Consider the following 27,776-nt stretch of genomic DNA (forward strand, 5'->3'; position numbering starts at 1 on the left):
ATAAACAGTAAATTCATCAACTTCAGTGTCCACAATGCTATTTTCCAATAAACTGTAGCTGTCATATTTCACGGGCGTGAGTGCGGATTTCATTTCACGGCTTTTGTCGCTGTTTATCACTTATTGAGTGAAGTAGTACTCGCCCTGTTGTTTATTTGGTTGCCATAACTTCGCGAGTGATGACGTCCTGTCACTGTTCCAGTTGCGCTGCTCACCCTACAGTTCGCTTGAGTTCAGTAGAGCAGACGGCGCTACGAGTTTATGACTTTTCATAAACAGCTGAAGGAGCGGTAGTGCGCGGTGTACTTAGCGGAAACCCTGTGCGTCTGCCCTATTTCTGATACCGTGGCGCTGGAAATTTTACCGTGGCGGACCTTAATACATCCATGTTTTGAGCACTCTCATTGGAACGTACCGGGCTTCCCGCCGAACACTGTATCCAGTTCTCTTAATTCATCCATGGGCGGACCGCCACTATGCTATCGAACGCTCATACACGCACTGTATAGTGGGGGGATGGAGCGGGGTCACTAAAGAGGCATTTTCATCCGAGAGACGCTGTGATTGGTGGATAGGATATGGAGCAGGGGACTGACAGCGACATAACCAATCACACTATGACAGACGCTCCACTTAGCACCAACTGCAATGTTTATTTTTAAAATGTATGTAGCCTACTGGCAGTCTGGCACACGTGGGTGCTCAGTGGGTGCTCGGTATCGGCGCCTATGTTTCCAGGATAAAGCCTGACATGCCGGATGTCAGGCTTTGTCACTCTGCTTCCGCTCTCTGTGTGTTGCTGTTCTCAAAATCCCTTTGCTACTTGAAACAAAAATCTTCGAGCTAGCAAGCTACACGCTAAAGATGACAAGTTTTGAAGAAAATTTGAATCATGCAACAAGGCAGGCCTGCTTGTTTTTTTCAGGGAATTATTGTAAAGATTTATAAAGAATGTGTTTACGGCATTTACTATCTGACTGGGACGTTTTGGGACTGATTGATCGGGATTGCTGTGGGCGAAGTACACACAGCGATGCACAGGAAAGAGCAAATTATGTTTAACCATGTATCCAGCTAATTTAAATAGCTCACGTTACTGTATTGTGTGAACAGTTAATTTCATTTAATATTTTTATCTGGCGTTTTATCTGTTTTTTTCTCCTATCCCAGAATGTATGTGTGGTAGACAGATTTTACTTCACAGCACTGTGGAGTAAGGGCTAACAATCCAAGACAATTTCTTCCCATTGAACTGCGAGTTCATGTAAGCTAATGTCACCTACTTAACTGAGGGTCTACTCTCGCATATTGGTTACAAATTGACATGTCAAATATAGGCTCAGCGACCTGTTGACTGGGTCAGGGTCTTTTTGTTGCATTCATTTCTTCAACGTTTTTAGTCTTTGCATTTTACTCCTTTTCTTTCAACAAACCCACTAACAACACTATTGGCCTGGGAAGTGTGTAGACAGCCAAGCTAATCTTTGCAAGATCAATGTGAGTGGTAGGGAGATTAATAACAATTAAGGGAATTAGAAAAAGAAAATACCCACACATTTCTAACCCTATTCAAGTTATGCCTTCAAATGTCATGACATGACACGGTCAAATAGTGCTGGCAAAAAATAAATTAACAAATATGTTAAGTTCGGCATGCACTGGGTCTGCCCCTGCCTCTAGGAAATGGCCACAGCCTCTGAGTCCAACATTAACAATTTCTATCGCTTGCACCTTACTGTAGCTGTATGCCTTGGCTGCTGAGATCATTCAGCTGTCTGTACTGACGACACTTCCTGTTCATGCCAAACTGCTGCACGTATGCTGAAGCTCAGAGAGACACAACTGCTGCAAAGAAGATTATTGTTTTGCATGTTCATTTAAAAACTTTTACTGTCACCATTCCTTTCTTATTTCTACTGTCATACGGTAAGGGATCATCATAGTTTTTGTAGATTTACTGTAAAAAAAATAAATATAAGTAGAATCAACCCAATTATTATTTAAGTAAAGTTTTTAATTTTGAGCTTAATGTACCTTAAACTAAATACCTCTGGAAGGTAATAAAGCATGAATTGTTTTACTTTCAATCAATACCCGCACATCCTGTCAAGATGCCATGCATTTTTGTGCCCTAAAAGGTGCAAAACGTCTAATTCTCAAAATCCCATAATACATCAAATGTATCCAATAAGTAGGAAATGTGATTTTAAAAAAAGCCTCCCTTTTTTCTTTAAAAGAGTAGGAAGAAACAAGGAAAGGAAGAACAAGTTGAATTTGGAAGGTTTCATGTACAAGCACATAAGCATGGATCGATTACAATAGATGCTAATGAAAATAAATCGGGTGTCCCCACAACTTATGAGCCAAGCCAGCCTGGCACCGAGTCCTGTCTGACTCCTCTCTCTCTCTAATCTGCCTGTCTTCTGGTCAATAAAGGACAAGCACAAAGGCAAACAGAATGACCACTGACACTTTTTAAGTTTGTGTTGTAAACACCCACAGTAGCAAATGATCACTGTCTGACAGGAGAGTGCAAAGCAAACTCTCTTTTTTTACATATTAGAGAGGAAAATAAAACTGAATTTCCTAAACTGTCAGAGAGCAAAAAAACATGTTTGATATGTGCAAATATATGATCCCGTCTTTGCTGGCACAAACCGGTTATTTAAAGAAGTGAAAGCTCATATGTGCATTAGAACATCAACTTGTCCGCTTACTGAAATGAACTAAATTTCCCCTGCTTGTCAGAGAGGGGGGCTTAGTTTTCTTCTTGTTGTGTTCTCGGGGAAGAAATACATTTTCTCTACTTTGGACGTGTTCTTGGTTCATTTCATCGCTTGATTGATAACAGGTTTACAGCAACAGAAATAACACACAAGGGAAATCAGATGGGCTGCAGTGGCTATCAGAGAGAAATTGAATGTGCGCAAGATTATTCTGATCCACTTCCTGCTGAAATGATGAGCGCCTTGAGTGGGGGTCGCTGCCAATCAAAGGCACGCACATCAAAGCGCCGCACTCTCATCTAATTGGTCGACAAAGAGAAGAGAGGAATGCGTGATTTCTGTCATGCTCACAAATAGACATCCTGTCCGGAAGCAGCGCTGCTTGTGCACCACCAATTACCTGAGGCAGTGTATTGTCAGTGGGGCACCCAGTGATGAAACATGTGGGTTGGCCTCTACTTGTAATGTTGCTGAGTTGCCATAATTGATCTCCCTGGGTTTACGAGTGACGACTCACCAACACTTTTAATGAGACAGGGGGAGATGAGTTTGACTCGTACCTTCAAAATAGCTGCTTCGATCCAATTACTCCCCCATTTACTACTGTGCCATTTTATCTGTGATGCCGCATGGTGAGAAATTCCTTTTCCAAACACCTCATATGACAAGTGGAAGCCACTGTGGCAGCACTCGTCTGTGCGTGTGTCCTGCGTCTCTCCTTGCATTGGTGCATTAGGGCACTCTGTTTTGGATGGAGAGCTGAGGCTTCACACTATGAGCAAATCAAAGAAGTCTCGGCGAGTCCACTTAGTCCTACAGAGCTGAGTGAACAGATGGATGGACACTCAACAAGCTCGTGGACAGAGAAAAGTTGTTTTTGTTTAGATGTGGAGGAGAACTTTGACCTTATTTTGAGCCTCTTTTGGCCACCCTGATGGGACTGGGACCACTGAATGAGCCAAAATGTCTTTACTTTGATTTGTTCTTCTTTATTGAAAGACTGGTGCAATGGTCTCACTTTTTAAACCATTTGTAAAATGATAGAATATGATAAGAATCACTGTCTACAGCTTAACTTTCAATGGTCATCAGGTTTCTGCTACTTCCTTGTTTTCCTCGATTCTTGCCGTTCAAAGCTTCGCTGTTCCCTATATCTACTGGAATAAATGTCAAAGGGGAACTCAGATTTTTCACATCAGTATAAGTTTACTAGTTATAAACAGTGACTCATCCTGTGAAAACAGTTGTTTGTCTTCTCTGGCTCTGGAGGAGCTTTGTCAAGTCTAAGAATATAACCCTTCATGATGTCATAAGGGATATCTCAGGCTGGATTTAGAGAATGTATTTCTAAAGGTATAGTAAGCCTGCATTCAAAACTGCATGTGGAGTTTTTCAGACAGGTAGAACAAAAAACATAAAAAAAGCATTACAATGCTGTAACACTAAGCTGGGAAGACGCAGTCTGTGCTGCCATTGCTTGCTAATCACATATCGCACAATAATGTCTTTATGTACAGATGGAGAGTAGTAACATAGATAGCTAGCTAGTGATGCTTCTCAACCAACAAGTTACTACAACTTCTGTTCTGATTCCACAAGATGATGTGGGGATTATCACAAATTGCACAAAAGCAGAAGCAGGTGGGGACATTTAACCATTTGTTAGATGGGCTCATTGGGATGTGTGTGTGTGTGCCCATAAGAAGTGTTTAATAATTAAGTATGTATACAGAGAGAAACTCCATTGGTATACTTGGTAAATTAGAGCAATTGGCACATAAAAAGACAAGATAAAACCAATTGTAGATTCAGTTTTAATGTGCTCACCTGTAGCCCCTTCTGTTGGTACGGTCATCTCCCAGACACTGATCACAAGCACCATTACTAGTAGAGCCCCTTTACTTCCGATCTGGGTGTATCGCTCACTCATCCTGGGAAAAAGAAAGAGGAGTAACCATGAGCAGGGAATTTATTACAGCGGTAGTTTCAACCGATAACATTCTTACCTTCGGAATAGGGCTGGGCAATATATCAATATTATATCAAGTCGTGATATGAGACTAGATGTCATCTTAGATTTTGGATATCGTAATTATGCAATATGGCAAAAGTGTTGTCTTTTCCTTGTTTTAAAGGCTGCATTACAGTAAAGCGATGTAATTTCTCTGAACTTACCAGATTACTCTAAATGTTCTATTATTTGCCTTTAACCACTTAGACATTATATCCACATTATTGATGATTACTTATGTATATCTAATTGTGAAAATATTTGGTTAAAGCACCAATTGTCAACCCTACAATATCAACATTGAGGTATTTGGTCAAGAATATCGGGATATCTGAATTTCTCCATATTGCCCAGCCCTACTTCGGAACAGCATTATACAAGGGCTATATTTACTAGAACAGGAAGAGTGCTGCTCCGCTAGCTCACAGTTTAACTTCACAATAGCTTAGCTTGTCTGAATGCATATTTGCTCGTATCATGAAGAGATACAGGCTTTTATCCTTCTTGCTTTTCAAAACAAACTACAGCTGTGAATGTGCCCAGGATCACTGTCTCCAAATCCTCTCTTTTTTTCCCTCTGCACCTTCTCCCAACACAAGGCTCTTACAGCAGGAACATGAACAGAAGGTGAAGACCCTCTGCTGCCCCAACAGGCTTTGATAAGCCTCTCTCGGCTCTACCGCAGAGCAGGCCGCAGTGGCTAATCCAGCCCTCCACAGTACCCTCTCCCCTGCACTCCCTCTCCCTAATGAAGTGGCCACACTGCGTACACCATCTGGCACAGTGTGTTATCATTGACAGACAGCGATCTGATTTCAAACGGGGGACGCAGGAGCGCTGCGGTAATTACTGGAGGAGGCATGATATCGTGTGGCGTGAGCGTACAATGTTACAAGCTGCGTTTGAGCCTTATTTGCCGCCACATATCTGCCTGCCTCATTGATGTATAGATTGGCCAAACCTCGTTGGGGTTCTCAGATTATTTGTGTAATTAAGTTAATTTTGGCGAGGCGAACATGACCTTTTGCCCAGATTTTCCCAGTGTCATACAAGAATCATAATTGAGTGATCGAGTCGAAATAGCACAGACAGGACTTGCATGCCTAAGATTAGAAAATAAGATGTCTATCATCAAGACATGCAGGCAGTGACAACATAAACACGAGGGAAACAATGTCTCATACTGACTATATGCACATATAAAAAAAACACCTTGCAAACAATTGGTATTGTTGTCTTTTAACTTTTCTGAAATGACTTGAGAAAACACCAGGTGAAGACATACTGATATTTGGGTCTCTGAAGGATGAACTCCACTTGTGAATGTTTCTCATTTAATATTAATATATATATATTAATATAATATTTAATGTTGCATTTCATTTGTTACTGACTTTAAAGAAAAGCTTGACTCTGCTTAGTTGTCTGGCATCCTCACAGTGAAAGGAAGGAAGAATTGCACTTCAATTGCACTTTACCCATGTTGTATTTATATTGGTAATGCAGATTTTGATTAATTAATGTTCCGAAAGTGTGTACTTTTATATTTATACTATAGTGTATATTAATGCATGGAATTCTTCAATGGGTAGGTCAATCTGGGACAGAAAATCGGTTTCCTCTGAGTCTGCAACATTCAGGGCCTTTGTATTTTATTGTATGTCTTTTTGTCATCGATGCAAAACCAATTGCCCTTCAGGGACAACTAGATTTGAAGTTTAGACCAATCCTGGCCAAAATATTGCCCGTCAAACCACAACTTGTAGTATTTACGGTTAAAGAGCAGAAAAACTGGTATTGGACTAACCATATGGGCTGATATCCATTGTTTTGAATGTAACAAGTACCTTTACACAAGTACTGCACTAAGTACAATCTTGACTACATTTATTTGACAGCTTAAGTTGCTATTACTTTTCGGGTTAAAAAATGTTCATACAAAATTAGCTTATCATAGCTGAGCTCAAAGTTAGTTTAGCTCATAATATTTTAGGGCTGGGGCGATATGCTTTTGTCCCGATTCGATTCTTTCATGATACATGGCTGCCCATTCGATTTGTATTGCAATTTTCATTTATTGCCATTCTAGAAGTATTGCGATTTGATACTATTGAGTATTGTGATTTTCTTTTCCTTCTTTAACAAAAAAGAAAGTTGAATAATACAGAGACATTTCTAAAAACGTTTTCTTAGAAGTGAAAAGAATTAATTTTGTTTGTAAAGAAGTACATTGTATTTTCTGCTTTTGCGCTGTTTAGCTGGAAACGGATATGATGTAGTCACTGTCGGCCGTACCGTATAAACAGAAAATATTTAGGTCAATCACTGGTAAAAAAAATTAAAAAAAATATCGATTCTGTGGAAAAGAACTGTCGGGAAGAAAATCAAGATACGTACGTGAATTGATTTTTCTTTCCCACCCCTATGAAATATGTCTATAATATTGTCTTAGCTGACTAGATCTATACCACTCATATTTTGAGAGTGGAGTCTGACTGCTCATAAAAGACTAAAGTCTTTGTCTACAAAAAGGACTTAGGTGATCGCCTCACATCAGCTTCAATCAGATAGCGTGTAGCTTAGCATTTATCGAGTGTAAATGACAGACGGCTGGTTAGCAAAACGTCAGATAAGCAGTCATTTTTACTGTAACCCTTCTTTCCCCAAATTGCCTTATCTGCTATGATTAGGGATATTCTACATTTCCCAGAATGCTCACTGGCCATGCTGGAAATATCTGAACATCATGTCATTTAGCTGCTTTCCCACAGGAGAAAGAAAAATACACCAAACAACTAAATGGACCCAACTGCGCTTTCATGGTGGATTTTTCCATCAGCAACATGACTCTAAGATTGGTAGCTTCACGCCACTCAGCAGAGAATTCAAAGGTAGCTGGAGAGACGTGTGGAAGGAGACTCAAACGTTGAGTGTGAGAGCAACATAATGGTCAGGTTTATGTTTTTGCTCAAATGGACCTGCAATTTTACACTTGTACTTGAGGTACTTGTATTAGAGCAGTGGGTGCTAATGTGCACCTTCATGGCGGATTTATAGCTGCTGTTTAGCCGAAGAATTGGAGGCTTGGTTCAAGTGTGTGTGTGTGTGTGTGTGTGTGTGTGTGTGTGTGTGTGTGTGTGTCATTGGTGACAGAGCGCAGGCCAGAGCACTACAGCATCATTTGTTGGGTGCTGTATAAGGGTGCAATTCTATAAATGACATCTCATTGTCCCTGAATGTGCTGTGTTGTCATTGGTGCAGCGGTGTGCTTGGCAGAGCGAGGCGCTGAAGATTTGTTACAGTTAGAGGCCATTTTACATTCTGCCCTTGAATTGGAGGTCTTTGGTTACTTTGGAGAAATACAACAAAACTGCTGCATGAACCCAAACTACCTGCTGTTTGAGTTATATCACCATATTTTCTTAGAAGTAAATGTCTGTTTAGCTGCATTCAACACAACTACTGTAGATGATCCAGCCTGTATTCAGTACATAGAGGTCTGGTAGCTCTTCTCTACGTTTCTTCTAGGTTTTCCAAAACCGTTTTAACTGAATGATTCATATTATAAAAATGATTTATGAGACAGTTTTATGATATTTTACTTCAATGCTTATGGTTTGGTTAGGGAGCCTTATCATGGTTAAAATAAACCAATGTGGACCACCTCCAGAAACTATAATCCTGTGCTCCTCATTTAAAGCTGCACTTATTAAAATGTTTATTTTACCAATGGATTAAATGACCATGTGTAATGTGCAAAGGGGCACTGGTAATGACAAACCCATAGAGAATTATCGCCATACTCTGCAGTTTCTCTCAGCTCTACGAGGCAGTTTAGCATTTATGAGCTACCTGTTTTGGTTTTACGGCCTGCAACTACTGTCAGCACTGTCTGACATATTAAAAAAAAAAACTATATCCATTGTACTCTACCTGCTCAGTGCCAAACGACAGACAGACAACATTAGCAACTAGCTACTGAACATAGTGGAGCATTTAGCAGCTAAAGAGTTAGATATTTCTCTCAGGAGTTGGCGAAGCCCAAACCAAAGCTCAAAGGAGAGTGAATATTGGAGTTACATTCGTCAGGTGGCCAGAAACGTGGCACCAAATGAATGCTAATATTGCTCTGTGTCGCGATGTTATAACATGATCTGCACAACGACTTCATACAGTGATAATATGTCAGTGTTGTAAGAAAAATTGAATTAAATCGATGAATACAACTTAGATAATGTGGAAATTAATATTAATTCTGCAAATTCATCAGCTCCAACACATAACTCCCCCTAAAATCACATTACATGTATGCATGGGTTAAACCAACAAGATATGATTGTGTAATTGAGCCGTTTTCCCCTGCCTCCAGTTTTTATGCTAAGCTAGGCTAACCATGTTTTGACACTAGCTCAGACATGACACGGATATTGATCTTCTCATCTTGCTATCAAAAAGAAAGCATTGCCTAAAATGTTAAATAATTCCTTAAAGTATGATCAGCTCTAGCATCATGGGTTTATTAAAATATTTCCTGGAATTCCATTAGACCGGAACAATAAAGATAATTCTGTCGGTAATAATTACTCTGGCGTAGTATTCTTACAGGTTTTATTTGTTTTTTTATGTTTTAATAGTGGAGTTTTTCATTGTCACTGGGGACATTATATTGCAGTTTTTAAGATTCAAACGGTTGTTTTGGAACAAAAGAAACTCAAACTGTCTACCGTGGTTGGAAGTTTTAATTGTTAATTTTAGTCTGACAATACTTTGTATAATGTATACCTTTAGTCACAGAATAAGCCCTGAAGTGAAATACATTAAGTATGCAGATGATTGCCATAAGCATGAAACATGAAGTTGGGAGGCTTGCAGATGAAAAACAAATACTAATAAACTGAACCTTAGATGAAATGTGTAATTGACTTCTGATTCTCTGTCGTGCTTTATATGCAGTGCCTCTTGCCAGCAGAGACGTAACATTTTCCTGTCTACAGTATACTGTGCTGCACTTGAGGACACTTTCAAATGCAAATGAACACCTTTAGTGAGTAATAATGCATATTCTTTTCAATGGTGCCACCTCAGTAGTTCTCCTGGATGTGTGTGCTCGACTGTATCCAGAGATTGGACTTTTATCCCTTTGTTATGAGTTGGCTCTGTTGTGCGGCGTATAAGTCAGCGGTGTAGATCATCGGATTTCCTTTCAAGAGTACAAAGTGAATTTGTTTAAAACGGAATGAAGCAAGAAATCCCCATCTCTGACCAAAAACTCTGATCGTCTCAGTCGTTTCGTCCTGCCCTCCCACTCCCTCCCCCTCCGTGAAACAAATTGAATGGCCAAAGACCAACGAGTCTGTGTTAAAATAGACTCCACTAGAGGCTTGACCTTGGTGAGCGGACACACTGTCTCTTTTCTAAAAGACTCCTACACTCACAAAAATGAAAAACACCTTACTGTAACAAGCACAGCAAATTCCCACCTCAAATTTGTCAAAATAAATGGCTGCATTTTATACTGCAGTAATGCTGCCATTGCCAACCTTAACTCTGATGTACTGTAGCAGTAATATCCCTGCACTGCAGCCACCTCATTACACCCGTACACTAATAAATTATGAACAAAGCAAATTAGATTTCCTTACTTTGATTTTCTGTTAATAATGCAAATGCATTAATTTTCTTTAACTGTGTTTTCAGTACAGTTACAGTATAGATTAAATTAACATTATTAGGGAGTTTGAGTTTTAACTGATGGTTTTCTTAACTGCTGTAAAGAAGAAGAAAATATAATGGAAAAGTTTTGACAGGGCAAAGTGCAGCTCTGCCCAGAGTCTACTTTCAGTTTATTGCTGTCGATGGAGAAATAATAACATAGGGTTTACTGTTGCCTAGAGACACAGTGAACAACCCCCAAGCTTGACACTGTGCCCAATGTTTTTTTTTTCTCCTGAACTGACAGTGAGACTGAACAATACATAAAAAAAAAAAGTTTCAGGTTATGTTCCCTTCTGTTATATTCCTTCTTCTACTCCTGGTGACCATATTGGGGCCTTTTCCTCATAGCAGCTCGTTAGCATGCTACCTAACATGGGCCTATCCACTTATTCTAATTAATTAATTCTACACTTAAATTGTAAAGAACACTATATACTGTAGCAGCAGCATGTAGTAGTAGGGGCAGCAGCAGTAGTGCAGTATTATGGCATTAAGTAAAAAGGAAGATGTGTTATAATAATAATAAACTTTATTTCTATAGCACTTTTCTTAACAAGGTTACAAATTGCTTTCCAGAAAAGCAACAATATCCTTCTGTGCTCACAGAATATACCGTAGGAATATGCTAGCGGCTAATTGCAGCTTCATTCAGTATGTCATCCCAAATTTCAAATTTGAAAATGTCACAAATATTAAGCAAAATGTGTAGTTTCAATATTATTTCAATTTTTTTCCCCCTGAATTATTGAGTAGTGAGTAGCTCCTCTATTACAATTCTGTATTTTATTCTGGGACTAAAAAATATTAGTTTTTAGTATAATTTATGGCAATATTTGGTGTACTTCATTTAGCCATGTGTTGCTTGAATGTACCTACTCAAAACCTGGAATTAGCAAGTAGGTAATTAGTTGAAGTTAGCGTTATATGTGTTACTGCTAAATTAGCCTCTTGGTCAGGCAGCAAACGCTTAGCTCAGGTTATTACGTTAGCTTACTTTTCTCAAGCTTAAACTCAGGTTGTTTTGGAATAGGGACCAGGACTATGATTTTTACTGTCATATAGTAACCTACATTATGAAATAAAGTTACCCTACCTTGCTCAGCAGCTAAAGTTCAGCACAGATGCACTACGAGCTAACTCTGTTTCCGTTGTCAGATATAATAAGCTACCAGCCATTTTACACTGATTTTCCATAACAGAGAGACTTGGCTGGTGGTAGATTTCTGATGTCTCTACAAATGCTGTGTTTGTATGCACAGGCAGGTGAGAGCTTAACAAAGATTTAGCCTGAATACTGTATTCTGTTTGACAAAAGCTGACGCCATAACACTGGCACTAACGGACAGTACATAAAAGGATATTTCTCTACCTTTTTAGCTAAGATTTCTGTGACGATTCAACCAGAAACAAATTCACTGTATTAAATGTCTACATTTTGTAAAACATCAATAGGGAAAGATAAGCATTCTAAGTATCTTCTATGCAGTTATGCTTTTGAACAATGTTACGATGTAAGAGGAAGGTAGAATATAAAGGTGTATTTGATCTGGCGATGCGGAACACTTTAGTAAAATTAAGTACTGTGAGTAGCTCCTGGTTCTGACCTCTTTTCTCATTATTGTCCCATTTGTGTCACTTATTTTCCTACTTTGATGGGCTTACAGAAAGCCTTGATACTTTTCATTAGCGAGTAAAGGACTCCCATCGTCCTTGGCCTATTAATAATAAATGTTGTTTGCAAAGGAGAAAAAACGGGAATTCATTCTTCACCTGCTTTCTGCACAATGGGGAAGGTGGTTGTAACTCAAATGCAAATCATTTTTACAGCATGCAAACTTTGTGTTATACATTTTAAAAGGTAATATGTCATGTAAAATGATTTTCTAAGAGCCAATGATTGACCAGCAAAAGCTGATAAATGTTACAAAAACGATTTTTGGCTCTTTTTACCTTATTTGCCCAAATTGATTTATAGAAAAATAAAATACTGGTCATATGGTCACTTATACAAACATAGCAGGTGACAAATATAATGTTTAAGATTTTCAGAAGTAGGCAGTCTGGATGTCTGATCAGCTAAATAAAACAACTAGTGAATTCTGATTAATTCGGACATAAAAGTCCAGGCAATCATCACAAGTGCATCGGGTTATACAAGAATGTATATTTACCAAGTAAGACACTTTTTTTAATATGGATAACACTTTACATAAAGGGTGTTTCTGTCCACTTTTTGCATTATTGCCTGGACTTTGGACTTGGAATGTATGTTCTAACCACAACCTCATTTGGAGGACTTCATTAGCGAGAAACACTGTGCAGTAACATCAGTGAACTAAATGTCATCTCGGTGGGTGGCAGTGGTGACAAAGTTCAGCGATCGCTGGAGAGTACAGCTTTCTGTGGACAGAGAGCACAGTGTGTTGTTTCGAATTGTTATTGTAGGAATAACCCTGTTGGTCAAGTACAAAAAGGGACAAATGGGAAGTTAAAGATCCCCTCCAGACATGTTTGTCAGACACAATATGTCTCGAAAAGCCCAGTGCACAGTCTGTGCACTGGAGGCTTTATATTTATAAAGTTTACAAATGAAAACCGTCATCTACGCATTTTTGAGTGGAGAGAGACTTTACGTGTCCCATGTTGTGGGAATGGGAAGCTCCTCCTTGTTTCAGACAATTTAAGGCTTCTAACACTGGCATATTTTCACCATAAATATCTTGCCTGTAAAGCAGCTTTAGCAGTAAACCTTAATGTGTTTTTACTTTCCTGCCAGTAATCATTTTAAAAGTGTAAGATTCAATTTTCACATTCACTCAATTGTAGGAAGATGTTCCCTTGAAATGCACAAGCCAAGTATGTAATCCGCAGTATCACAGAGATTGCAGGGCAGGCGGAGGGAGTTTTACCAAACCATAAAAAGCTGGACTTTCCTTCTGTTTCAGCAGCTGGATTCGATACAGGGATTACCCCCCCCCCCCTCCTTCCCCTCCATCTCTATCTCACTCTTCACTTGGACCGTGACAGAGACTGTCACCTCGGACGGCTGCAGGGAGCCGATTGCTCCGTCGCAGAACAAACATCGCTCATTCGCCAGAACACAGATGTTCCCTTCTGACAGTTGAGGAGGAAAGCTCTCTCAACCCTGTCACGCCAAACAAGGGGAGTTTGCCCACTCTTTGTCACGCGCTCTGTGAAGCATCCGCCACAAATCCTGCTCAGTTCACTTCATAAACAAGACAAGACAGCTGTCAGGGCCGTGTTGATGCATGAACTTAGGACTATAAAAGGAGCCCCGCTTCAGCACATTGTCCTGACTTCTTGCTAATCAAATCATTATACACCAGCCTGCAGCGAGACCGAGCCACTGCGCCGTGCGATACGCAATCCAAATTCTGTCATAAGAGACTGTGAGTGGCTCGGCTCACTCCCCAGGCCTTCATGCTCACTTCTGATTTGCTGCTCATATCTGATTATTTTTACGATGACTGTTCGTTTCAATTCAAAGATGTAATCCATATCACAAGCAAGGATCTGACAGCTCTGTGAAATATACACATGCGATAAATGCGTCTTTGTGTCTTTGCTTCACTCACTGGTTTCTAACCCATTTCAGTTGAGCCTTTTTCAAGTTTTTTTTTCTGAATCTCCTCCAATCACCAATGAAAGCTTTCCCGTTGCTTCTAATTGCAGTGTCTAGTTGGCCTCTATGCTATCGTTTCTCATAAATGATGACTCGGTGAAATCTTCTTTGGATTTCAGCAAACAAAAATCATTTGATTCCATCTGGTTCTGATCAAAACTGCTAAAAAAAAAGTGACGCCACACAGCTTTTTTTTCCTGCTGATTATAAAATGTAGTCACATATGAGGGGAAAAACCTGATTGGGGCCCTTCCAGCTGTGCCGTGAACGGAGCCCGTGCAGGGAAAGGCCTTGATTTCAAATTTGACCATAGAAGAAGCCGAAGCAGAGCAGATATCAGCGTTGTTACCCGACACTGACGCTAAGTGCCCTTTCAGAGAGTTAACCACCAAAACGACCTTCCGTAACGACACGTCGAGATGCTATCTGAGAGGACGCGCTCATCAAAACCGCAACAGCCAAATGGTCTCAACCTTAGTTTTCCTTTGATCAAAGTGTCTATGCATTACGGTCTCATGATCCCGTGTGCTATTTCAGTCCAAGCCCATCTTCAAATATTGCCTGGCACCATCGGTGCGTATAGCAGCATCTATACAGATCACAGTGTACCTCTCTAAAACCAGAGTCCCCTCTGCTTTTTTTTTTCTAGTGTAGATCTCATAATGCAACAGCATATTGTTTGCCTACCTGTAATTGCAAATCTCTTAGCTGAGGCTTTATGAATTATCAATGAGTACAGTCTGATATTTTAGTGTAAATAAGTATGTTTGTGTAAAGTTAGAGTGCAGAAAGTGGATTTAGAGAGATTTCAGAGATATCTGTACTTTTTACTGCCGTACATTTCAGATTGAAAAGTTTCATACAAATCTTATCTTGGTTTATTTTACAAAATACGATGCATTGTTATAGATTAATCTCCCCAATATGTTTAATATGTTAAAAAAAAACTCAAATTAACACCATCGTAACCAAATGCAACAGTAAAATGCTGTTTATACAACTACACATCAGTATGAAAAATCTAATGTGATAAATACACTCACAGGGGGGCATTCATTTTTCTGATACTGTCAGTACATTTTGCTAATAGTATTAAGTACTTTTACTTAAAATAAGTTTAGCATTTTGGGAAATACTTATTTACTTGCCTGTACGCAAAGTATGTAGCTACAGCCAGCAGCCAGTTAGCTTAACCTATTACAAAGACTGGAAACGGGGAGAAACAGCTAGTCTGGCCATGTCCAGAGCTAACAAAAGGTTAATCCAGGGTTCGGCCGAATATTGGGCTTTTTGACGGGGTACAGATTCAGCTGAACCTTAGAATTTTTTCGCATCAAACCGAACTCTACGCTTGCACTACGTAAGCTACGCTGGTCGACGTAATGACGCCGCCGTTGATTACGGGAAGGTGTTTACGTAGGTGGACCGTTCAATACAGTAGGCTGTGAGAAAGTGAAAATGGAACTTATGAGCAGAAAATGTGTTGTTTGGCAGTACTTTCAGTCAAAAGAAGGCGATTCAAGTCCAGCTACATGTTCAATTTGCAATGCCGATTTGTCTCGAATCTACAGACAGCAGCCAAAATGCAGCAACTTCAGGTGTGGCAAAGGAAGGACAGTCACAGCTAAAAACTTGTTAACCAGACAGTGCCTCTCCCGGGCTGTCAGCTGTTCTCTCGGTAAATGAGTCTCCCTACAGTGGTAGCGCAGCAACCGAATGGCCAGCTGCTGCTCGTTAGCTAACGTTAGCTTTCTAATTTCACCCACCCAACATGCCTTCATCATACACTGGTTAGTGAAAATTTGCCAAACTAAATTGTCACTCATCTGGCGATAGTGATGTGCTTTCCTATGATGTGAAAAGAGCATGTGAATTCAACATTAAGTTGTTACATTTAACTATTTTAGAGGCTGTGGACGTTGTTTACTTCATTACTGTGTTTACGGTGTTAATGGAGTGAGGATGGGAGTAGGATTCAGTATTCGGTTTTGGATTCGGCAGAATCTTAACCAGTGGATTCGGTATTCGGCCAAACCCCAAAAATCTGGATTCGGTGCATCCCTACTTTTAGTACATCTGTACTTTAACTTAAGTCAAATGTTGAAAGCTTTATTTATACTGGAGTATTAGTACACTGTGGTATTGATACTTTTACTAAAGTAAAGGATGTGACCCACAGTGGGAAAACCAGCACTGAAAATGAGTTGTTTTTGCAGATTTAAAGGACAGTGACCGTTTTCTACTAATGTATCGTAAAATACAACTAATGATAAATTAACTTTTGTTCAGTGAAAATTGTCCCATAGAATCTCAGAGGCTTAATTTCCACTTTGATCTCAGAAGGGGAAATACCACACTTTTGTCTTCTTCCCCCAACAAAATAGAAACAAAAGATCTGCTAACATTAGCTTCAGTACAAAAGTAAGTCAAAAATGAGAATTGCTCCGAGCACAGGGTTGACAAAATACACAGCAAGTGTCCAATTTCATAAACCCAAACAGTGTTATGAAGGACATGAGGGAAATAAAGTCAAGCTGTCAAAACTGCATCAAGGTCCAAAGTAGGTTAAATCACCAAGTGGCATTTTTGTCAGCTCTTTAAAAGAAAAAAAAAAATATCCGTGTCACATTGTGGTGCCAGTGTGTCCTCGTGGAGTCCATCCTGTAACTGCAAGGACACGGGTCTGATCCCTGTGACAGCCAGAATTCCTCTGTCACTGCGCAGCGCTGTGGACCAGTGTGTCAGCTTAATGACTGCAGAACAACATGGAGCATAATAAATAAAATGATGTATGAACAGTTCTATTTATCCCTGACAGTCAGTCAGGTGTGTGGGAGTCAGCAGGAAGCTCTCTATTTCATGCTGTTGCACTTTCTAATACGTTGGGATGTTTGGTTTGATTCCATTCAATTGGCTGTTGTGCTTATTGTCTTTCTGCCATCTCACTAACGCCTTAAAGAAAATTAGTATTATTACATTTGTGGCAGTTCCTGGAGTTGTTCCTCAGGATAAAAAGGGTGGATAACAGGACATGGCAACCTGGGTTTGAGCCCTTTTGCTGTCCCTCGGCTCGGCTGTCAGTTATGTGATAAGCCAGAGCTGAGTCACAGGCTTTTTGATTTTTACATTTATCAGAATATTAAATGCCATTTTGCTTTTGTCCCAGTTTGATAACCGTAGAGAAATTGCGTTCTGTACCAGAGAGCAGATAGGACTGTGGTTTTCACGTTTTATGTGGTACATTTAGTTGCTTTATGTGAGGTTTTATCTATAATTTAGATATATTTTTTAAACCTATTGCATGTATAAGCACTATATTAACATTTCATAGATGGTTCCCAATGCATCATAATTTAGTTTTAAGCAGATATAGATGTTTACATGTTTATAAAATATAGTATTTTTCAATAATTATAACTTCTCCTATGAACACATATTTTATATTATTACAACTATATTTATACAGCAGCATCCACTTCTGTGTGCCAACAGGAGTTTGTAGTTGGCAAATCTGCCTACAACTACATTATAGTGTGTTACTCTTTATTTATTAACAAACTTTAGAAACCAGTTACTGATATCTACACGCATTGACCCACAAACTGATATTGCTTGTAAACCTTTCATAACATATCAAGGTAAGGGTTAAACTCAAAGGCAACTGGACTTGGTTAAAGGTCCTCTGAAGACGTTTGGTCTCTCAACCGAGAGAACTGAAGAAGCACCTTAAACCAAGTCCAGTTGCCCTTGAGTTTAACCCTTCCCTGGATGACTGAGAACCTTCACCGACACCTTTCATAACATAGTATTAACAATAATAAACTCAGCCCCTTTTGTCTGCATTCATTTAAAGCATCAGTGACACAAAATGAGGCCAAACAGAAAAACATATCACCTGCCATTACCTCCTATCTGCATACTGTACAATATGTTTAGTAGTCTCTCATTGCCAGGCGCTGTAGAGAAGGGTCTGGCTAGTCCACACAGCATTCCGGGATGGGAGAAAAACGTACTCTGGTTTATTGGCATTTCTTTTAACCAATCACAATCGTCTTGGGCAGTGCTAAGTGCCGGACAGAGCCGCTGCAAAATAGCCTCAGGAAGGAACTTGTTTTGGTGGAACATGTACGTTCAAAGGTTATTTTAGTCGTGCAACAGAAAACTCAGATGAGACAGATAGTCTAGCTAGCTGTCTGGATTTACCCTGCAGAGATCTGAGGAGCAGTTAACCATAGTCCTCAGAAATCAACTGGAGTTTAGAATTCCAACACAAAAAGTGGAAGGGGAGGGACATCCGGCAGCACCGGAGCAATCCCGGAAGTAGAACGTCATGGATATAGACTAATTTTTAGAAACTCAACATTCTTACAGACCTCAGGTCTCTAAAGACCCCAACAACCTTTGGAGAAATACTGTATATTCAAAAACTTTGAAACTAGATTATTGTTAAAAACAGTTTGAAGGTTCTTGAGGGCTTCACTGATAAAGTGAGGGAATGAGACAGGGTGTAATATGGTCCCAAAGAGGCTCTCTAAAGACCCACGCTATGCTTAGAGGTAGTTTCTTTATCTTGTTATTTATTCCCAGTTCTACCTTAAGTATTTGTACAGGTTTAAATTTGTAAATAAGCAATGATAGAAACATAGAACAGGTATTTATTTCTCACATCTAGTGCCCAATAAACCAAAACTATTTCCCCAGCGCATAAACACACCACCAGAGTTTCATGCCTTGATGTTGAAATGTCTTAATGTTGCTGTGTCCTAATTTAAAAAAATAAAAATACATATTTTATATACAGTATGTATCCTCACTTATTATTCATTAAGAGTTTGACACTGAATAGCTCAAAAAAAGAATCCAACAACTACCATCAGATTCAGATGTTGCTAAATTCTGACTGTTGCACAGACATAGGCTACATGACATCACCATCCAAATAAGCCCCGTCCACTTAAAACCTTTGGGAAGTGCATTGACAAAAACTTAGAAATCTCTCATGTGAAAAACTTAAACAGTTTGCAGATTATTTTGTGCTCATATAGGACCTGAGTGTGAAAATAGATTTTGAGGCCTTTAATGTTTGTTTGACTCTAATACAATATCCTTGACTTTGCTGATTATAGCTCTGTGGCAAGGGTTTTCTCCCTTACCTCAGAGGAAATTAGTTGTGTTTAGGGGGCGGCTTTACAGTGTGGTTTATGTCATTTCTGTATGTATAAACAACCCAAACCCAATCATATTACAGCTAAATCCTGACTGCCGTGTGCAGGGACGGATCACTGCTACTGTGACACAGCGGCTATTCATTTCAAATTCACAGCGGGGTCGACTTCTCTTTAAAAGAAATAAGGAAGAAAAGCAATTTAAGAAATTGGAATAGGAATACATTACACTCTGAGGTAAAGCCCGCCATTTATCTTCATTATTAAACAAACAGCCAGTGCCTAATGCTCTCTGGATACTTTCTCCCCCTCTGCCCCTTCTTACCTTTTCGTCCCTGACAAATTAAAGCACAGAGCAGCAGCTTATGGTAAGTTTTTCTCTCCGTGTCGGCTCTGTGAAATAATAATAGGCTGCATTATAAGTATAAAGTAGGGTTTTTAGTCTAAACTGATATAAATAGTTTTAAATCCTGGCTGTGTTTTTACAGAGGAGATTTTATATTTAGGTTTAACATGGAGCAGAAAATGGAAGGCCTATAAACACTTGGCAACAGAGCCGCAGAAGAGCGTGTCAATCAAAACATTGTGATATTCATGCACTGTGTGAAATAGCTGTCAAGGATGCTGCCGCCTTGCTTTTTGTAAAGCTCAATGGGAAAGTAAAGTGAGCAGATATTATCAAGGAGAGAATTTATGTCTAAATTCAGACATGAACTGCACAGCTGTGAAGAATACAGCAGAAGACAATGTGATGTGAAATAGCTGTGATCGTAAGTTCTCAAGTTTTCCTGCCATGTTTAAGAGCAATTTCTCTTTTTCTCTTCCCCCGTTACGACACCCGTCTCACTTGTGACTATAAATGCTTTATTCGGTGACAGACTCGGCGCGCTCCGCCTCGGCGCACTTCCTTCTGTCTGTGTGATCGGAAACCCCAAAATTCCCACCTCGGATTAGTTGCAGCCGATAAGCGTGGGGGAAACATGAATAGAGTCGGCTCTCGCACGCTTTGATGAGAACAAAAGGTGAGGAGTGAGGTGTCGGATCACGGGGGAAATCTATTTTTAGGCATCTAATGAAAGTTTTCAATGGCGCACCGACGACAGGAGAGAAGTTGACAGGCGATTATGATACTCTTTAATTAGCTCCCAAGCTCTGGTATATCTGTTAGCCAAATATCATCACTGCCTCCCACCCAGGTTCTATGTCAAAGAGCCCAAAAAATATGGATCCATTTATGACATAGTACCAATGTGAGCAGGACTTTACATGTAGATCTTCATCCACTGAACCGTGGAATGAAAATGAACAGCCTAGAGTCCTCATCAACTCTCCCACCGCTGTCACTGGCAACATACATATGGACATCTATGTGGGACAGAGAGCTTCCGTGGTCTAAAACGTCAACTGTAAAGACAGAGCGTCTCTCCATAACTGCCATTTTGCACTGATGTTTACCACAGGGAGAAATCAGTCGTAGAAGAGCCATATAGGCCAATTTATACACCCACAGAAGAAGAAAAAGACCAGCATGCAGTGCAGCAAAGAGACAAGTTGGGGTTTGAGTCAGGGTCAGTTGGGAAATTTCTCACCATCACTGTCTTTCTCTCCTTCTGTAAAACCTGCAGCCTAAAAAACCTCACACCACCACTCTGGAAAGCATTCTGGGAAAACACTAAATACTAAAAATAAATAGTAAATTCTGGGCAGCGTTAAATGGATTATCCCAGAGTATTCCCACTTGGAATCTTATATTCAGGGCTGAAACTGATTATTTTCATTATGGAATAATCTGCCGATTGTTTTGTTGATTTGTAGTATATGAAATGACTGAAAATGGTGAAATATGTCAATCACAAGTTCCCAAATTCCAAGGTGACATCTTCAAATATTTTATTTTCCCGACGGGATAGAAGATAGAAATAGTTAACGATTAATTTTCTGTCAATTGACTGCTTGAAACAACAATGATATATATAATATTTGAAATAATGAATGAAATTGAAGTGGCAGTTAAAATAGAATTACTGAAAGAAACTTATGCTGAAAGAAGTTGAAGTTTGAATTTAACTGAATGAAGTTGAAGTACTAGTTGAAGTTAAAGTGCTAAAAGGAGTTGACATGTCATTTAAAGTGAAGGTGATAAATTGAGCAGCCATCCCAGCTTATCAAAAGTGATCCTCACACTCCTGCACAGGTTGTATTTACATTCAGACCATCTTTGTATTACAACACAAACGGCGGTCACGAATGCGCCGCGAATGATGAGCTCCGCCGACACAGGCCATAAATCAACAACACCTCGCGTCCTGTTATCTGTTATCTCCTGCTCTTTGGTGTCGACCTCTCTGGCGTGTCAGCGCGGAAGCATAGCGACGAGCGCCGGAGGCGGCCCCTGCATAGGGCTGCGCCTCTCTCTGACGCCTGGCGAGGGCTGCTGGGACAGAATGGCCAGAGGGAAGGGGAGGGGGAATCAATTTAATTACACAAGGTGATTGAGCAGAGCACACAGGCTTTAAATTAAATTGGACCAGTTTTTTATTTTTTTTTATTTTTTTTTTTTCTGGTTACACTCCCCTCTCCGCTGTTTTACATCACGGAACAACGAGGCTCAAGTTATTTTAGCCGCGGTCCTCGTGAGGCTTATAATCCAGGCTAAGTGACAGGCTAATTTGTGGTATTAGATTGCTTTCATCGGGTCGTTTGGGCCTGCTTTGAACGTTAGCAGCAATATGAATAGGCTGCTCTGCCTCAGCGGTCACAATGACTTGTATGCTGTGTGACTGCTGTGGGAACAGAGGAGGAGGAGTGTGTGTGGGGGGGTTACATCGGCTTTCAGAGACCATATTTCCTCAGTCGTGTTCAATCTTCTCACTGGACATATAGACTAAGCAAGAAGGATTGAGCCGAAGGTACGAAAGTCTGAGCTCAGTCGACTGTTTAGTCTAATCATATTCTGAATTTAGTCTGTTTATAATGAGCGATGATGAGAGTTAAATTGAACTAAAGGTCCATGGAATGAGAAAATAGGTTTTCTGCAGGAGTCGAAATCCATCAAAGGGGACAAGAGGCGACTCTAGTGGTGTTAACATGGAAGTGTGTGTGTGTGCGCGCTAAAGCTTTACGATATACCCTTACCCAAACACAAGACCGTTTTCTTTAACAATAAGATGGGACCCATGCTAAGTCAACTTATTGCTGATGACCATTCAGAATGTCAGAGGCCGGAACAAGTAATTAAGGCAATAGAAAAATAGAGGATTAGTTCAAATTAATCCGCAACTTTTCCCATTTTCCTGCAGAAAATGCTGAAATGGAAGGATATGGAAAGCTGGCGGAGCATAGCAGAACTAATGGGTTGGCAGCTTTCCCCCTGAAATGAGAAGGGACTAATGGATCCGCGGGCCTGGCTAAGATGGCTGAGCCAGATTGCATGTGGATTTAAGTGATTAAGAACATGGTGGCCCCCGGTCCTTCTTTTGTCAGAGAAAATGTAATGTATGACAATGAATGCTAAAATATGAAATTCCACATTTAAAGAATCCATCGGCGTTGCAGATAATTCAGGGCACAGTTCACGTCCGAGATTAGGAAAATATATGCTATTTGATTGCATATCGTGCTGGAAATGACAGGGATGCAGAGGGCGTGGTGTGCAGGGACAGCAGGAGTCTGCAAATGTCCACAACTCTGTTCATTTGCGGAGAGACTCAAATAATAGTTCCGTTCATGTTTTAAGGCTTTGTGCTTGTCTGGTTTTCTTCAAGAGCAGTTTTCCAGACTAACTTAATTAAATGTTTTCTGCCTGAATGCCATTGAAGTGATATTTACCTTACCTTACCTGCTTTAAAAACACTTGCTTGCAAAACGTGACACAGTGTTGTGGAATTATCTCACCCAATTAGCAGAACCTTTATTCCAAGAGTAATTATTGGTGAAACAAATAGTTATCACAGTGTAGCGTTATTGAAGATTGAAGATTAACATGATTTATTTCAACAATTGAAAGGATGCGTAAGTGAGACCTTTACTGTGCTTTGACAAAAAAAAAATATTTTTGATTAGTAGTGCTAATTTAGTCGTTGTTCTCGCACGTTTTTAACTAGAAGTGCAATAATAATACTGCATAAAAAGTTGTAAGAAAGGGAAGCATTTCATCACATTAGTGGCCCTTAATATTGTTAATATTATCATTGGCTCATTATTTAACATTATGTTATGCCTATGATGGCAGATAATGTAATACTGTGATGTTATGTTAGCTGAGAATTGATTGCCTCTCCGAACTTTATTGCATTTTTAAGCCATGTAAAAGCACAACGTATTACATTTCACCAAGTTATTACATCATCTATCAACAAAATAAGGGGAAGTGTGTGTGTGTGTGTGTGTGTGTGTGTGTGTGTGTGTGTGTGTGTGTGTGTGTGTGTGTGTGTGTGTGTGTGTGTGTGTCACATCAGGGAAACTGAATTCAAATGTATAAATTTCAAAGTTACAAATCTGACATGAAACCATTCAGAGGCAAATTTCTTAAGCCATGTTATAAAAATGATTTAATTCCAGAGTTATACATGTCATCATATCAAAGGGACAAAGTGGGACGTTTGTCATTGCATTTCAAAAACAACTCATATGGTTAAGTCTTTGCTACTAAAACTAACTGGTAGGAGTACAGGAGAATCGGGAACTGTCTGTTTATGCTCAAAACACAACTAGTTTGGGCGGCGTAGGAAAGGTGTGGCGGGAGTTTCCGAAGTCATTTTAACATTCGAAGGAACCGGTCTACTCAGAGTAATCAGGTTACGCAAGAAATCAGATAATGCTTTTTATATATATATGCACTTTAGTAACCTGATTACTGTAAATCCATGTATACATGCAGTGAGTCAGTAATTAGATTCCTCCCCTACCATGGAACTTCTATTGTAAGCATTACTTACTTAATTGAGTTACTTCCTGATTGTGTGTGTGTGAGAGCCGAGTGAGAGGACAGACTCTGTAGTGAGAGTGCACAGCTTTTCCTTACAGCACGAATGCCTGAACATACAAATACAAATAGTCCATTGTTCAACCTATTTTGACTTAAAGAAGTTCTTTGTGTTAGTTAAATTTTAGTCTTGACTTTTGATTAGAGTATATTGAATATGATAAGGCGTCGCTACCTGAATATCACCCTTTTAATCTTGCTGCTCAGTTGTCACATTGATGTTTTCCCTGTGTGAAGTCTTTGTCATGAACATGTAAAGAGCTGATTGGAAACCCGGTTACATGATGAGCATGTGAATGCAGAGTGAAATCTTTGCAGTTAAAAGGCTGCCAACTGATTTCATTCTTTAGTTAGCAGAACCAGTCAGTACTAAGTCCATATCTGATGACAACTGCTAGAAGAAATGGACAAATTCAGAGAGAAGTGAATTCCTTTCATAGAGCCTCTTTAAAAATATCCAATCCAGTGTGCTTGTGTCATAGCAACCACCCCTCTCATTATAAGAGAGTAGAGGACATACAGTAGAAAGCAGAGGTGTGGGACTGCAAGCATGCCGCCTGAAAGCGCCACTCCGTACAGCCACAACCGATTTCGACAGGTGCCGGCGGATAATTGGGCGCCGTGCCGGCTACAACCACAGCGCTGATGTCTCCTCGAGCTCATTACTATCACTCAGAAGTTCCCCTTAAAAACCTCCACAGCCACATGACTCGACGTATTTGGTAAAAACCTCCGACGAAATCTCTTGAAACGCTGACATTAAATGGCCTGTCACTCTGTGAGCTGTTGATGTGCTGTTTAGACAGAAACGATTGTGCCGGGGCGGCCTCTAGCTCACCCAGTAAGAGCGTTCGCCCCATGTTGGCTGAGTCCTGCAGCGGCGCGGGTTCAAATCCGACCTGCTGCGTGTCATCCCCCATCTCTCTCCCCCTTTCATGTCTATCCATTGTCACTACTTAATAAAGGGAAAAGCCTAAAAAAAAATCTTTAAAAAATAAAAACAATAAAATGATTGCGCTCAGCATGTCCTAAGCCTGGAAAGCATGAGGTTCGACACACAGGTTCAAACGCATGGTAAGGTTCAGTCAATCCTGTTATGTAACCAACGTATATTAGCTGGTGATCACAGCTTTGAAGCTGGACTTTTTCTGCCTTTCTGCCCAAATGTTTGTAATAGACAACACTGTTGTTAATCAGCTTCAGTGAGCCAACAATGTTCCCTGTCCACACATTTGCAGTTCTGTTTAAAATGCCACCCTTAATACTTACTGGCATACATTTTTGCTTGCTCATTAGGTCATGTTTGAGGCATTTTTGCCTTTTTAGATTGAAGTAGATGGAGACAATAAGGATGGAAAGACAGGTAAGAACAGATTCCCACTAAGAAGAGCAGGATGTTGCAATTACCTTTGTGACTAACTGACCTACCAGAATGCCAATAGGGCTATTCAGACTGAATATAGCCCTCAGCAGATTAGAGCAAAGCTCTGCGTTGATGTTGTTGTGTTGCCAGTGAAAACATATAAACCAGAGTGCAGTTTAAAGGCTTTTTGGTGGAAACTCATGCTATGTAAGTTGAGACAGTGGTACCCTGGTGTCATTCAGGTCAGTGTCCAACATAACCTCATAACCTTTCCAGGCGGAGGAGTACTTCAACTCTGTGTGTATGATAAGACCGTGCTACTCAGCCTGCAAAGGCCATAGAGAAAGTAAACACACAACACATTTTGTCTGTGCTGAGATATTCGGGCGCCTGCAATATAATTGTTTACCTTAAAGGTTCAGCTAAACTTAACGCCTCAAGCATGAGTTTAAATGCACGCAAGAACGAGCAATCATTTTCTCCTCCATCTCGATACTTGTGAGGTAAACAGTAAAATTAGAAAAATGCTACCCACTGCAAGGTGTTGTACCTTGTATGGAGGTTTGCACATAATTGATTTTTTTGCCAGACTACCGTGTGTGTCTGTGACAGCACCTCCATTGTAGCCTTGCTAAATGATGTCACATTGCACCAAAAGTTGAGCCACATTCAACTTTTTGCCAACGACGCTGTACTTCTTTTGCTGGAGCCCTCTGTGGGGCGTCGTTTAAATGAACAAAGGAGCTGCGTTTTTTCACTCGGGGCTAAAGTCAGTCTGAACGTAGCTGAATTTAAATGAATGAGGAGCTCGCACTTTCAACATTAATTGCCTTACAAGCTTTCTTCATCAGCCTGTGAGCTAGAAAGCAGACCTTTGAGTTGAGAATATTTTGTCACAAGTACTATTCCCAGGGTCAAGAAGGGACTTCCATGCTCAAACTGTCTTACTGCCTCAAGTGCTCAGCAGTGGAGGACAATGCTAAAAATCACTATTCTATTGTAGAATAGTATAAAAGGATTTGTTTTCCCTTTTTTGCTCTGATTACCTATCTTACTGGGTTAAAAAGGGACTTTTCTGTCAAGGCACCATAGCCCCAAGGAATAAGAGGAGAGTGTAGTGTTGTTTTTTGTTGGAAGATATGAACTTATTGCAGCTCCTACTGCTGCCTATAGTAGTTAATAACAGTAATAATTACTTAATGCCCCTGAAACAACTCCTAGAATCATGTCATGCTATTGAGTCATGCATTTCTGATAACTTATTTGATTTCTGCACACAGCACTGTGACCGGGAGGCATCATTAAGCTTTCGAATAGACACCAAGCCTCTGATCAGAGAACAGCCCGACACATTTACAAGTCAGCTGTTTCTTTGTCTGTGATTATTTGCTCAGCAAACAGAAGACTGAAGGGGACAGACTTCACAACATCACATAAGTAAGCAGTCAAACTCTGGCTGGTGAATCACAATACAATGTGATCGGTCACAGATGCCTGCTGACCATACTAATGTTCCCACAAAGCGCGGCTAAATGGGTAACCATGGAGCTAGTTAGTAATCGATTTACACACATTTCCCAAAAAAGGTTTCTCCATTTTGGAAAAGAAAGTTACTGCAGCAGATCGTCATTGCTTCATATTTAATAAACCGGATGATTAAATTCTCTGAAATGGCATCCTCTGACAGCTTCAAGAGAGCAAACAACCTCAGCAGTGTTTGGTAATGAGTTTCACTTACATGCCAAAAATATTTTCAGAGCAGATGTTGTATTTTATAAGTGGTATCATATCTCCTCAAATTCAAACTAGAATCAAGCAAAATCACAAACCAACAGACATTTGTGCATAGTTTGCTAAACTGTTGTTTTTAGTTGCTATGAATTTTCTTTTAGCGTTGGATAGCAGTGTCTACTTATTAACAGGGCTCTGATACCTTCATGTATCACTCTCTTATACACTCACACACCTCAGTCTCATTACAAATACAGACAGTGCTATGCTGATGCTCCTCAGTATGTAGCAGATTTTACACCTTTGAATAAAGCCTCCTCAGGAAGCAGCTGCGTATTTCTGGGGTGTGCTGTAACCCAGAGTGCCTATACGAAGTGGATGTTAAGAGAACATTGACATTTTATTAAAGCCTTTAGTCTTCACTTCTGTCCTCATATC

At 40.0% G+C, this 27,776-nt stretch overlaps 1 protein-coding gene and 1 long non-coding RNA gene across 3 annotated transcripts in view; one reads left to right on the forward strand and one right to left on the reverse strand.

Annotated features, from left to right (window-relative positions):
- Positions 1–27,776, forward strand: part of LOC116054561 — a 110,904-nt gene that overhangs the window by 50,708 nt on the left and 32,420 nt on the right. The gene's annotated exons all lie outside the window — the stretch shown is intronic.
- Positions 1–27,776, reverse strand: part of LOC116054560 (chemokine-like protein TAFA-2) — a 70,741-nt gene that overhangs the window by 23,461 nt on the left and 19,504 nt on the right. For both annotated transcript variants that reach the window (XM_031306161.2, XM_031306160.2), the window contains exon 2: positions 4,554–4,657. In XM_031306161.2, coding sequence (XP_031162021.1) covers positions 4,554–4,656 — 103 coding nt within the window. In that variant the 5' untranslated portion in view covers position 4,657. The remainder of the gene's footprint in view (positions 1–4,553; positions 4,658–27,776) is intronic.

This window comes from Sander lucioperca, chromosome 20 (genome assembly GCF_008315115.2).
Source record: "Sander lucioperca isolate FBNREF2018 chromosome 20, SLUC_FBN_1.2, whole genome shotgun sequence".
Lineage (NCBI taxonomy): Eukaryota > Metazoa > Chordata > Actinopteri > Perciformes > Percidae > Sander > Sander lucioperca.